Source organism: Maylandia zebra, linkage group LG15, assembly GCF_041146795.1.
Source record: "Maylandia zebra isolate NMK-2024a linkage group LG15, Mzebra_GT3a, whole genome shotgun sequence".
Classification (NCBI taxonomy): domain Eukaryota; kingdom Metazoa; phylum Chordata; class Actinopteri; order Cichliformes; family Cichlidae; genus Maylandia; species Maylandia zebra.
This window is the reverse complement of record NC_135181.1, coordinates 3,561,241-3,575,030: the sequence shown is the minus strand read 5'-3', so window position 1 is coordinate 3,575,030 and position 13,790 is coordinate 3,561,241. Positions and strand designations below refer to the sequence as shown.

The window sequence follows — 13,790 nt, the reverse complement described above, 5'->3', positions numbered from 1 at the left end:
ACTTAGCAGGGCAAATTGGTGTGATGCTGAAGCTGCAAGTATGTGGGAGTGGCAGGTTATATGGCTAATTTATGAACACACAGTCAGCCAGCTATATTGATTATAACATATCTATATAAGTCTGTATTCATGTCTTCCTTAACCCTTTAAGACCGACCATAGAACCAAGTGCGCCAGAGCTTATATTATATTTTTACATGCTGTGGAGCCATTTTTGGGAGCATTTCAAGTTGATATACATCAATACAACCATTATAGCCCAAATTTTAATAATATGTCTGCATTAAGTGCATAGTAATTACATAAATTGCAAAAACGTGCAATAAACTACAAAAAAATTTAAAATTGTTTTTGTTTTTTTAACATATATTTCTAGTTAGAGAAATTTAAGAAGCTTATCCCTCAAAACTGTAAATACAAAAAAGTTGCACAAAATAGTTTACCACCACAGGAAATTTATTTTAAGTGTCTTCATAGTTTTATTTTTGAAATACACCAATTTTTATATACTGCAGGAAAAAACGAAAATAAATCTTACAATGCAAATTTGCAAAAAAAACAGCATGTGCATCAAAATAAACTATTTCCAGCAGTGCAATATGAGTCCTAAGCATCCCAGAAACGACACAGAAAGTCATAAAGTCAAACATAACTTTTAAAAACACCAGTATTGGCTCATAAGGCCCTGATGGTAAGCCCGCTCCGACCGGCTTTAAAGAGTTAATCGGTGTGCAAATTTAAACGAAACTTTGCACGAACATCGTTTCACAAACAACGATTATTAACATCTATATGTTTAAAAAAAATCTAAGTCTGTCCCAATTCTTTTGATTTTCATTCATATTACATTTATTGAAATGCAATGTTACATTCTCCATTTGTGTTTGTGTCACGTGTCACATTCAATATACGTATGTACGTATGTAAGACTTGGTACTTTTAAATAATGACCAATGCAATCTACCAAAAGCAGCGCAAATTTGCATGTCAACTGGTTTTGATATGAGGGCAATGGACTGTGTTAGAAACGAGCGGGCTCCGAGGGGTCTTGGAAGTCGAGGGAGTCGTTCTCAGAGTAAATCAAAGAGCTTGGGTTGTGTTCAGGATTCATCCAGAGCAGGGCTGCTTTATAAAGAATGATTCCACCATATAAACCTGTGCAGTCAAATCATTAACATGGGGATCAGCAGGGATCAGGTTCCAATCATGTTAATGAACTTGCTGCAGCTGCACCACATCTATAAATGGTCACGTTGCTCTTTTTTGCTGTAAGAATACACACATTACTACTCACTACTACACACATACTAACACTAAACATCGTTGTACTACTAGACATTTCAAAGTTTTCTATAACTGATCCTATTGTAGAGCGATAAAAAAAGTAAAATGCATAAAAATAACGTATCGTGTTGCAGAGCTCCATGTGCGCGCTGAGTAAAATGAGCAAAGATGCAGGTGCTCTCGTGCTCTCTGCAGTTTTCCTTATGAACCGATCTCTGTGTAGAAATGTACCTAAAAACTAGGGGTGCAACGATACACAAAATTCACGGTTCGGTTCGATACTTTGGTGTCACGGTTCGATATTTTTTCGATACAAAAAAATGTTCATGCCTTTTTAATTTGTCATTTATTAAAATTATAAATATATATTTTAACTCAAAAGTACAGTTTTTAAATTTAATGTTGCTGAAACAAAAGTAATTAAAAAAATAAATATATCTCAGGGCTCGCAAAATTTCAAAATCCCTGGTAGCCCTTCGGGCAGGGACTCTTCAGTTTTTGGTAGCCCAAAATAAATGTAAGTAGCCCGAATAAAAAAGAGCAATTTTTTGATTGATGTTTTGTTTCCTGTTTTGTTTCCTTTACAATATTATACATTAAAGTATAATATTGTAAAGGAAACAAAACATTAATCAAAAAATTGTTGAAAAACAAATTACAACATTGTATAAAAATTACAATCATCAACTCAAATACTTGATTCTAATTGAACAGAAATTTCTATGAACTTGTAAGAACTGTGTAGGACATGAATCAGTCTGTGTCAGATCCTGAATTTGAAATTTCCACTGAAGTCAGGGGTAAGAGACAAGTGGAACCAAGATCGAGGCCATTTGCTTTTTGAAGTTTGCAAAGACTGCTAAATTTTGCCAGTGGTAGTTCACTCTTTGCAACATAGTACGCTGTTCTAAACAGATTTTTCAGGTTTATTTTTAGTATGTTATTTGCAATTGGTGTTTGTTCTGGGAAAGATATTGCAGACTGAGCAATAATGCATTTCTTGCATTTCTCATGGGTTCTAATGGGGGCCTTTCTTAAAATGACTGGTCCCAGTAACAAAGACGCTTGTCGACTCAGAAATCGAGAGAAAACCAACAATACACCCGGCAGAACATTATGTTATTTACACGGGTGCACATAAGTGGTCCGCATGTGCGCATTCGCTGTCAAAATAAAAGACGCGCACCAGATAAGAAGTTGCAACGCGCGTTTGCGTCCATATAAAAAGCACTGTTTTTGTCCGCTAGAGTGGGATTTTCACGGCACATTCCGCACCACATCTCTGTGCGTTCATCATTTGTCTGAAGCCAGCTCACCTCCTGCAACCACTTTTCCGAGAATACGTGCTTCTTTTGTGGTTCGGACTCCTTCTGACATTTCTTTGGAGGTGGAGGAACACCAAAGTAATTGCTTAAAGGAGCTTCTTCGACATCTTTAAGAGTTTTAAACAAATGTCTGTCCTCCTCCAGAAAATCTTATGCATGCAAACACGCGTTGCAACTTCATATCTTGTGCGCGTTTTTTGTGTTTTTTTTCACAGCGAATGCCCACCTGCGGACCACTTATGTGCAGCCCTGGTTATTTAGCTCGTCATATTGCAGCCACAGAAATTCTTTTGTCCATGAAACCATAAAGCTGCACTTTCTTTTTGCCTTATAGTCTGATTTGTCATAACTTCTTCACCCTGACCTGTCTTATTTGGCTCAGCAGAACTAAAATATATCCTGCTGCTTTTACACACACACACACACACACACACACACACACACACACACACACACACACACACACACACACACACACACACACACACATAACAGTCAGCGATTCTCTGAGCGATCAACCTCTCATATGTTTAAGCTTGCTGTGGGAGATTTCACTCGTCATGTTTGCGTAGTAAGCTAACGATTGATAAGACGATGTCAGAGGAATTGGTGCGCAAATTATCATCACTCACCAATCAGTACTGTCGCTCTCTATACACAGTTCGCACGATTGCAAAGTGAAAGCAAAAAACAAGCGCAAATTCAAACGCGATTTCAATATGTCACATATTGACAGTGGCTCACCGATGCCAATGACCTAATTACCCAGCTACATTTCCGATAGAATGCAAAAGCATTGACATATATTTTTCCTTCCTACAATAGCCCGACAATAGCTCGCGAGCCCCGGGGCGTCGGGCTAGCGATTTTGCAAGCCCTGTGTTACAGGCATGGCCCTTTAAGGATGAAGCCTGATGGGAAATGTATTCGGGATGTGTGTAGCGGGACTGCCTGGTGTGTGTGAAGAGAGAGAGCGGAGAAGGGGGAAAAGTAACGGTTAGCTACAGAAGAGACGAAAAGAAAATAAATAAAAGGAATATAATAACTCCCTCGACAGCCAGAGTTGTGTCGGCGATGCTCGCTGTGAGTAAACTGTTTCAGCCCACTGTACGCGGTGTTCGTGCCTTAGAGAAGAAATAAAGTTCGGTGAAGCAGTTTCCTACGCCTCCTTCGATCTTTTTGCTAGCGGAGTTGACCTGTATAGTAAGCTGTTTCCGGCTACGAGTCAGTTACGGAACCTTCAAGTAACTGCCAGAGGTTTCCTTACTACGGTTCGGGGCCGCGGATCTGGCGCGGTAACACCTGTATCTGATTGAGGAATCACTCATCTTACGAAAAGAGAGTTTATTACAGAGAAATGGCTCTTTCCAAAATAAAAGCTATACTATACGCTTCTTCTGGGCTATATTCTCAGCAGCATATTGTAGCGGGTCAGGGCTGTTCGGGGTTCTTTTTGTACAGTTATGTTTTGTTTATGTTGCCATAGTGACGGGTGACGCCTTCTCGCTGCGACGGTGTGTCCTTCCGGGGTCAGAGGGCGCTCTGTGTGTTGTTGCTGTGCGGTTGCCGCGCTGAGCAGTTAGCTAGCGGCAGTGTTCTTCTGCAGATGTCAATAAACGGCTGTGCTCCCTGGCTAGCTCACGGGAAGCAAGACCAAACGATACCTCCGTCTCCTCCTTGTCTGAGCTCGCCACATTGGTGTCAGAAGTGGGATGATGGTGGCACCCCATGTTCTGACCCGAGTGACCGTGACCGGCCGGTGCGCCAAAAGAAGGCACCTGGACATTTGCATGACTTTGTGTGGGGTAATGGGGTCGTCGGGGACGACTGACCCCTTAGGTGGGGGCTATGTAGCGGGTCAGGGCTGTTCGGGGTTCTGTTTGTACAGTTATGTTTTGTTTATGTTGCCATAGTGACGGGTGACGCCCTCTCGCTGCGACGGTGTGTCCTTCCGGGGTCAGAGGGCGCCCTGTGTGGTGTTGTTGTTGTTGTTGTTGCTGTGCGGTTGCCGCGCTGAGCAGTTAGCTAGCGGCAGTGTTCTTCTGCAGATGTCAATAAACGGCTGTGCTCCCTGGCTAGCTCACGGGAAGCAAGACCAAACGACACCTCCGTCTCCTCGTTGTCTGAGCTCGCCACATTGGTGTCAGAAGTGGGATGATGGTGGCACCCCATGTTCTGACCCGAGTAACTTTTCCCCCGCTGGTCGTGATCGGCCGGTGCGCCAAAAGAAGGCACCTGGACATTTGCATGACTTTGTGTGGGGTAATGGGGTCGTCGGGGACGACTGACCCCTTAGGTGGGGGCTATGTAGCGGGTCAGGGCTGTTCGGGGTTCTGTTTGTACAGTTATGGTTTGTTTATGTTGCCATAGTGACGGGTGACGCCTTCTTGCTGCGACGGTGTGTCCTTCCGGGGTCAGAGGGCGCTCTGTGTGTTGTTGTTGCTGTGCGGTTGCCGCGCTAGCGGCAGTGTTCTTCTGCAGATGTCAATAAACGGCTGTGCTCCCTGGCTAGCTCACGGGAAGCAAGACCAAACGACACCTCCGTCTCCTCCTTGTCTGAGCTCGCCACAATATTAAACATATCAGGTCCACATAAGGAGAATCATGTGCTAACGGCTGTCTAAATGACTCGGGTAAAGTTTGTAGCATGCATGCTTGTTGTTTTTGTCTGCTTCCACTTGTCTTTGCACCAGGATGATGTCGGGGTAAATGTGCAGTCATATTCGTTGTGTTCCCACTAGTGCTGTCAGCGTTAATCTCGTTGAAATGACGTTAACCCCTGCGTGGGGCTAGACGGCCAACACGTTAACGAGCTAACTGCGCTAACACACTAGTTCCCACCCATGTAATTGAGCATTGCGTGGCACATCCAACATACTGTTTTACTTTAGTCCATGACTCGCTTACCTTCAGGGTCATACGTCACATGAAAACCAAAATAATTCCAAACGCCAGATCTGAATGAGGGTGGGGGAGGTTCAATTTGCCATGTTGCAAGGAGAGTTTAACTTCTGTCTCGCTAGCTTGCCCTGCGCTCTTCCTTCTGATGATGCTGTCTGTGTTGAACGCTCAGTGGATCTGCGCTCGACAGTGCAGCCTAGGCGGAGTAGTCGAACGCAGATTCACTGAGCGCTCAACACAGACAGCATCGTCAGAAGGAAAGTTGCTAAAATAAATTACAAATGTTGTATTGTTCGATACATATGCGTACCGAACCGAAAGCACTGTATCGAACGGTTCAATATCGATACGAGTATCGTTGCACCCCTACTAAAAACCTGAAACACTGCACATCACTCTAGTCACTGTAAAAACTAACTGTGCTGACTGTGATATGTCCAAGGTTTGTCTGTTGTATTTTGCCTTTGCTCCTAGCTACAATGCTCCACACTAAGTTATCCTAAGTTCTGCTCTGTTTCATCAAAAATACCAGTATCAGCATTCAGTGTTAGGATTCAGTGAAGAGCTTTGGCACTGCCCTCGGAGCTTTGAGCCGTCACACCCAAACCTATTATGTGTTTGTGCTGATAACCTCTTCCCCAGGCATTCCAAGTAAATCAGCACTCCTACTGCAAACTATCATAGACACATAAAAAATTAAAATTCCAACTCTGATTTTGTGTTCTGAGTGAAAACAATTCTTCAAATATATGAACAATAAAGTTAGAAGCAAAAAGAACCAAGTCCACACCTTTCAGTCACAAAACTGACACTCTGCCTATTTAGCAAATCCTTAAAGTTTCCTATTTTTAAGGTAAAGGAAGGGTTTTGTCCTAAATCTAGCCCATGGTTCACTATCAGGAATGTTTTCCAGTTATGCTAAAGCCCCATTCAGTGACAAAGTTAAACAGAGATATGAGGATGAGATGAAAGGGTGCAGGAAGCAAAGATGCCAAAAGAGAGAGATTTTGTTCCCTAACAGTGTTAAATGGAGCTATCACGTGGTATTTATATGTAATAAATGATAAAAGGTTCCGGGTATGATATGTGGGTCTGGAGCCAGCCATCTTCAAAGTGCATTTGAGGGACAGAAACATCCTCCATGATGGTCCGATAGGTGAAAGGAAATGAAGAGAAATAAGTAATCATAATGAAGAGCAGACTGTTTTTTTGCAGAACAAGATTTTTATCAAATATTTTTCTCCATTGGAAACATCTAAATTAAGACAGGGATGTTCAGAATAGCTGCAGAAAGAAAAACAGGATAAAAGTGTTTGCATTGCTGTTGCAGGGCTTCTTTTGTTGGAAAGGAATCAAAATCAATTTCAGCAAATGGATTAAAGAAACACATGCACACCATCCTGCCATAGAAAATAAATCAGTTCGTGTTTTTCTGTTATGTTTAAACTGATTTAATTCCTCATAATACCAAATGTGGATCCCATTGGCTCATGTGCACCACTAATATAACTCATGTGTATTTCTCTTATCACGTACTTGCTTCAACAAACACAGATGTTGCAGCACCGTTTGCCTTCCCAGTGGACCTGCAGGCGTACCCCACGTACTGCACAGTAGTGGCCTACGTCACTGACCTCAGCACTATACGCCAAAGGCTGGTGAACCGCTTCTACAGGTGCGTCCTCTCGGGTTATCACATACAGAGCGCGTGTGAAAGAGACCGACCGTAACAGCTGCGTTTTCCTTTCAGGCGGCTCTCCTCTCTGATGTGGGAGGTTCGCTACATAGAACACAACGCCCAGACGTTCAACGAGCCGGGGTCATTCATCGTCACCACCGCCAAGTTTGTCTCTGACCTCATGCTGCAGTTCATTAAGTGAGCACATTTAATGTCGAGCGTTACTAAATCACAGTTACGTGATGTGAAAATAATCATCTGAAATGTCCTCCTTACTCATCAATGAATGTTTCATTCCCCACATGTAGCTTTCCCAACAGCTGCAACAGTCGACTTTTTGGGTTTAATAATTTGACATGAATAATTTTTAGATCATTGACCCTGTCCTATCACAGAGGAATAACTCCTGATTCCTCCTCATTTCTTCCACAGGGACCAAAGTCTGACAGACATCATGCCCCTCTATAAAACTATGAAGAAGGCGACCTTCTCTGACTCTGAAGACGAGGTGTGTGTGACTGTCCGTATGCATGCTTACACTGCATTCATTCACACGATGATCCGGGCACGTTAAGCGTAAAGCTTTGAAAATAGACACTAATCTCGCTTTTTTTCCTTCTTTTTTGAATTATTGAGCTAAAAAATATAATTAATTAAGCTGACAGAGAAACATGTTAGATTATTTTTCTTTTATCCTATTTAGGATGACGAGGAAGAGGACGAAGATACTAATACTCCTGGAACATCCACACGGAACCACAAGGTAACATATGTAACAGATTCACACGAGCGGATACAGTGTCAGTGTCGATGCAGGTTCGGTATCAGAAATGGCCGTTTACTGTTTTTTTACTAATTCCCACAGGCCCGTCGACCCATGCAGCGCCAGCTGCGAGCTCGACCTCATTCGTACGACCCTCACGCGTGGAAGGGACGCTGCAAAGAGCTGCTGGATCTCATCTTTCAATGTGAAGACTCTGAGCCCTTCAGAGAACCCGTAGACCTACAAGAGTACCCGGTAACTATGCAACAAACCTCTCGCTTTTTGTGTTATGTGCGGTGCAGACCTGCGAGCTCAGAATCAAACTCAACTCTCTGGAGCTGATCTGAATTTTTAGCTCCTTGTAAATTTCCATCACAATCACATTGATTTGTGTTTTCAGGGGGCACAAGTGGCTCCAGTTCAATTATGATGAGTGCTGTTTGAGGCAAAGGCCTCTTCATTCATGATGTGAACAGACTCACAGCTTCAGTGGCCTTGAGTTCTCTTCAAAAGAAGAAGGGTGCAGTTCTTTCACTTCTGGTTTTTTTTCCTTTTCAGCTCATTGACAGTAAAAACTTCAAACCTCTCTATTCTCTCACTTCTTTCCCATTTCTCTCTCTCTCTCCTTTCTGTCATCTTTTGAAAACAATTCAATGAAAGATGAAAAATCCCAACTGTCCCTCTGCTTCTTCAAGGACTACCTGCAAATAGTCGAATCACCGATGGACTTTGGCACTGTTCTCAACACGCTGACGGAAGGAAAGTACCAGTCTCCCATCGAGCTCTGCAAGGATGTCAGGCTCATTTTTAGTAATTCCAAAGCTTACACGCCCAGTAAGAAGTCTCGGGTGAGGGTCACAAACACACACATTTACAGCTCATTATGCCTATAATATAGATTTTATGGGTCCATAAAATTAAATCCTCAAATTATTATTTTTTTTAACTTCTTCAGATTTATAGTATGAGCCTAAGGCTTTCTGCCCTGTTTGAGGAGCATATCAGCCCCATCCTGGCTGACTACAAAGCCATCCACGGCCTGACTGATAAACTGACCAAACAAGGCACCGACAGACAGACACGACACACTACAGACAGACAGACACGGCACGTAATGAAGAGGAGGAGGAGGAGAAGCGAATCTCCTGCAAGCAGCACCGCGTCCAGGTAGATGAAATTTAACTTTCTCTGCAGCTTTAAATATATATATTTTTTAACCTGATGTCACACTCGGTTACTTTTTGATTTCATTTCTAGCCCAGAGAGGAAGAGACGCGTATCGTCCAGAGTGAACGCAAAGAAGGAGCCTTCGCCTGTCCCTTCACGACCCTCCTCTCTGAGGCAGAGCATCCCCGTCAAGCAGCAGCCGCCTCAGATGGTCAACGGCAAAGCAGAAATGCCAGCTCCAGGACGCACGCGTAGCGCTGCGCGCCATACTACACACTCACTACCCTCCTCATCCTCATCACATAACGTCACGAACAGCACGCCGAGCACAACAGGTATCATCACAGACGTGTTCAATAAATACGATAACGCTCCAGGAAGTCACTGCAGCAGGCAAAGGAGTAGTCGGCCACAGCATGTTGCTGTTACATTTTGGTTTTTATACACACACAACACAAGTTTGTGAGTCGCTGACAGTCACCTTTTGTTACCTTTGGACAAAGCTAGGCTAACTATACGCTGCCTGTTTTTCAGCCTTTATGCTAAGCTATGCTAACCAAAGTGATGTTGATTTTCTTATCTGATGCTGGACAAGAAAGCACACTACATCTCCTCGCCTGCTGCCTAGCCTGGCTGTTTATTTCCTTCTTCTATCTCCTTCTCATTAACAGAGTCGACTCGCTCGTTGCGGGCTCATAACTCTGTGCCAGCTTCGTCATCACCAGCTCCTGAGAAGGTGACACCTTCCCAACCCACAGAGAGTAGCAGCGGAAGCACTCGACGGAAACTCAGGACACCTGTTCGACACACACCAGGTAAGAGATCACGTCACAATCATGTGACCGTGTAAAGCAAAGGTTTACGATCAGGACGTAAACGTTTACGTTTCTGTTCTTTTCCATCTCAGGCTCTCCTGGCAGCACTTCATCTCATAGCACAGTCCACCTGAATGGCCACGGTAGTCATGTGACCCTAGGTGTGGGAAGAAGGGGGAGGAAGTCGAGAACAGAGCCGCCAGTGAGTCCACCAGAGGTCTCAACCCCGGCCAGCCCTTCAAGACCGCGAGGTCGCCCACCTGGCAAGAAGAGAGGCAGGAAGAGCAAGCAGGAGGCGGAGGACACAAGACAGAGCGGCAGCCGCAGGAGCTTCACCCCTGACGACGAGGTTGACCCGTCTACAGGCGACGAAGGCGGCATGTCTTCTGCACAGGAAGTGTTGTCGGACTCTGGCATGGCGTCGACGCCGAGACGGCGTGGCCGGCCCCGAGTGGTGAGAATCGAGGAACCTGCTCCTCCTCCTGAGTCACCGGAGCCCTCGCCACTGAGGAGGAGCAGCAGAAGGGCCAACGAAGAGGGCACGCCTCCGCTCCAGACCCAACGACCCAGCCGAAAAGAACCTCCTAAGGAGGAGGAGGAGGCAGGCGACGAGGCAGGAGGGTCCATGCGCACACGTAACCAAGGTCGACGGTCAGCCTGGTACATGGAGGAGGACTCCGAGGAGGAGCAAAGGCAGCTGCTGTTTGAGGACTCATCAATAACCTTTGGCACCTCCTCAAAAGGGCGTGTCCGCAAACTGACAGAGAAAGCCAAAGCCAACCTGATTGGCTGGTAACGGAGGAGCCACGCAGGCTGGGACATGTTCGCTCGTGCGTTGGAGGACTGGGAGGGCGGAGTGGAGGAAGTCACGCTTAGCGGTGTATGCATTTGTGTGCGTATGTGTGCGTACATCCATGGAGTCGCTGGTTCAGCTGCTGCTATTTGAAGCTGAGGAGAGCAAAGAGTTACCAGCCCACTCCTTGTCGCTGCCCCTCCCCTTCCACCTTCCTCTCTTGCCCAGTAAGCACATCTGTACGACATCCGATGGCATGTTCGCGTGTTCCAGCTCCTCCTACATTATTGATCCATGTTGGATCCCGCAGGAGCGCGAATCACAGAGCCTCATGTCGACGGTGTTGTGACTCCTCTCTTGTGAACCACTCTGTCTCCTTCTGACCTTGTACACAGTTTGGTGTCAGATTGGGTAAAGTTGTTGGTAGTTGGAGACTTTTAGTACTTGAAAAAAAAATCACGAGGAGGCCAGATGTATCTTATCTAACTTTTACTATTTTTGAGGACTTTTCAAGCGTCTCCGCCGGACAGATGGAAGATGCCCACGGAGCTGAACGCGGTAATGGACAACGGGACCGCTGGCCTAACAACGTCCTTTTCCCGCTTCCCCCTCTCTCCCTCCCTTCCTCATTGTTCCCAGTCTTTTTTTATACAACCTGCTCTCTGCTTTTTCTAAGATTTGTACGTGATCACTGCTCTCTGTTTTGGAAGTCTTACACGTTGGCTGACCTATCTGTCTGCGCTAAAATACCAAATGGTGTACCTTTTCGGAGGTACTGTAGATCTGTAGGTTTTGTTTACTATTGATGTGTGTGGGTGTTTTTTCTTTTCCTTTCTTTTCTCTTTGCATGTTATTAGAAAGAGGAAGCAACTTTTTTTTCCTTTTCCTGATGCTGTTTTTACTGTGGCGAGGAGGAGAAAAAGGATGCATGGGTGAAAAGGGTCATTTATGTCTCTCTAGTTCATGTTTCAAAGCGTCCTCAACATTAGCAATACCTTGTGCCTTTATGTCTTTTGTATGGGTGCGTGCGTGCATGTAGGTGTATGCGTGCTTGGCTTCTGCCCTGCAAAGTACATGTGCCTGTTTGTGTACGAACTTAGTTGTGACTATGCGGGTAATTGAAGGAATGTGTGTATGTTTTTTCGTTTGTTTGTTTTTTTAATAACACAACTGAGCGTGTCATTTCAGCGTGCAAACAGTGGCATACAGTTTGATCGTTGTGAAAACCTCTCAAAGAAATGTATTTATAGCAGCTGAAAAGAAATTTACTGTTGTTGTAAGCATACCATTACTCATGTCGATATATTATCCTATAACCAACCTATTGTCAGTTTATACCTAAGGTACAGAGGGGTGGAGCTTCGGGTGACTAGCTTTGAGATGCACTTACCAGAGACCGGTTATCAATGCAGTCTTAGGGAGTAACCATGTGTATTTTAAAATCTTTAAACATATAAAGTTTTAAAGTGTCGATATGTTTCCACAGTGACTCCAAACTTGTACGCACACACATAGACACACGCAAATCTGTCTCGCATGTTCTAGCACTTTCTCACGCCTGCTGCAAACAGGAAGGAGACGGATCAAACTGGGATCGGACTGAATTTGAACTGAAAGCAAACCGGAGAAAGAGACAAGTCTTACCTTCATCTTTCTGATTGTGTGCCTTTGCTACTCTGGCATATTGAATCCTTGGTTTCTCCTCTTTGGGGCCTTTATTTTTTTAGTGTTTGTTATCGTTTCGGATCTCCCGGTCCCGCTCGTCACTGGGTTCAAAGAAACTGGACTTCGGGGAGCGGACTAGACCTGACAGGCTCGTGAGGAAAATAATGAAAAGACCGAAACATTAACATTTTGACAGGGGACAAACATATTATGTCACTCTTTGTACACACAGGTGAGAGTTTATAAAGATGGGTTTTGTTTTTTTTGTGGGGTTTTTCTGTTTTGTTTGGGGTTTTTTCCCCACAGCACGGAGTGAGTGAATGCCAGAATCCATGAGTTTCCACTCGTGTTGCAGGACTGACTGGACGGAACTGGATGGTAGCATCAATATACACCTGGTTCTTTTCATAGGTCTCGTCACATATTACTAAACGTATATCTCATCTGTTCATCTTTATTGTCAATGTCTTTTTGTTGTTGTTATGGATTTGTCAATGCCAAATTCTGTCTTTGGGCACTGAAGTTGTAGAACATGGCTTTTGAATGTGTTTTATTTTCTAAAGAGATTTTATTGTCTCCATGGTGAGTGTGTTGAGCTGTTTTACATATGACGCGTTGGCTGTTTTCTGTTTGTGTCCCTGCCATAAAGGACGATATACCAGTGGCCGCATATGTGAAGATGGGTTTTTTATCCTCTGCCACACCTGTTTCAGATGTTCTGGTGGTTCATAATTGCTTTGTTTATGCTGTGTTTGTGAAGAGTTTCATTCAAAAATTGCCTAAAAACACTGACACTATCCTCCACAAATGACATGAAAATGAATTTTATTCTTGAGGTTTCAAGGTTATATTTGCCTATGATAATATTTATGTTGTGGAGAAACTTTATTGTAATAATTCATGGCTTTAATAAAAAAAAAAACACTCTAAAAACTCTTCAGAAACACAAAGATTTAAAGATTTTTTTATCATGTGATGAAAGCAGAGATGGGCTTGCTTTGACCCAGGATTTTCAAATTTGAGGTATGACTTTATTTTTAAAGGGGACCTTTTACTCCGACGTCCATGTCCATGTATTCTGTTGTAATGGACTCCATTACAATAGTTCTGCCTAATTCACAGTTCAGAATTATCCTTTTTACCCTCTACTGGACCTTGGTGTAGTTCTAGTTGATCCAGTGTCTTAAACAAGCTCTCCCTCTGCTGTTATGCCAGCTTTCCTTTTATTGTGTGGCTCCCGCAAACAAACAATCTGTGGGCGGAGCTTCTGTGCTCAAATGACCGTATAAGGAGGTGTCTGCTTTCGCTGACATCATACAGAGCCAAGAAATGAAAAAAACGTTTGGAAACAAAGTGTTTAGACGAACCCTGAGCTTCTGGCTCAGATGGGCCACCATAA

General features: G+C 44.0%; 1 protein-coding gene across 1 annotated transcript in view; it reads left to right on the top strand.

Annotated features, from left to right (window-relative positions):
- phip (PHIP subunit of CUL4-Ring ligase complex) overlaps positions 1-13,327 on the top strand; it is a 41,374-nt gene extending 28,047 nt beyond the window's left edge. Inside the window, exons 31-40 of the mRNA XM_004542208.6 lie at positions 7,065-7,185; positions 7,261-7,386; positions 7,621-7,696; positions 7,892-7,951; positions 8,054-8,206; positions 8,647-8,799; positions 8,907-9,118; positions 9,209-9,453; positions 9,790-9,933; positions 10,026-13,327. Coding sequence (XP_004542265.2) covers positions 7,065-7,185; positions 7,261-7,386; positions 7,621-7,696; positions 7,892-7,951; positions 8,054-8,206; positions 8,647-8,799; positions 8,907-9,118; positions 9,209-9,453; positions 9,790-9,933; positions 10,026-10,729 — 1,994 coding nt within the window. The 3' untranslated portion in view covers positions 10,730-13,327. The remainder of the gene's footprint in view (positions 1-7,064; positions 7,186-7,260; positions 7,387-7,620; positions 7,697-7,891; positions 7,952-8,053; positions 8,207-8,646; positions 8,800-8,906; positions 9,119-9,208; positions 9,454-9,789; positions 9,934-10,025) is intronic.
- Positions 13,328-13,790: the final 463 nt, after the last annotated feature.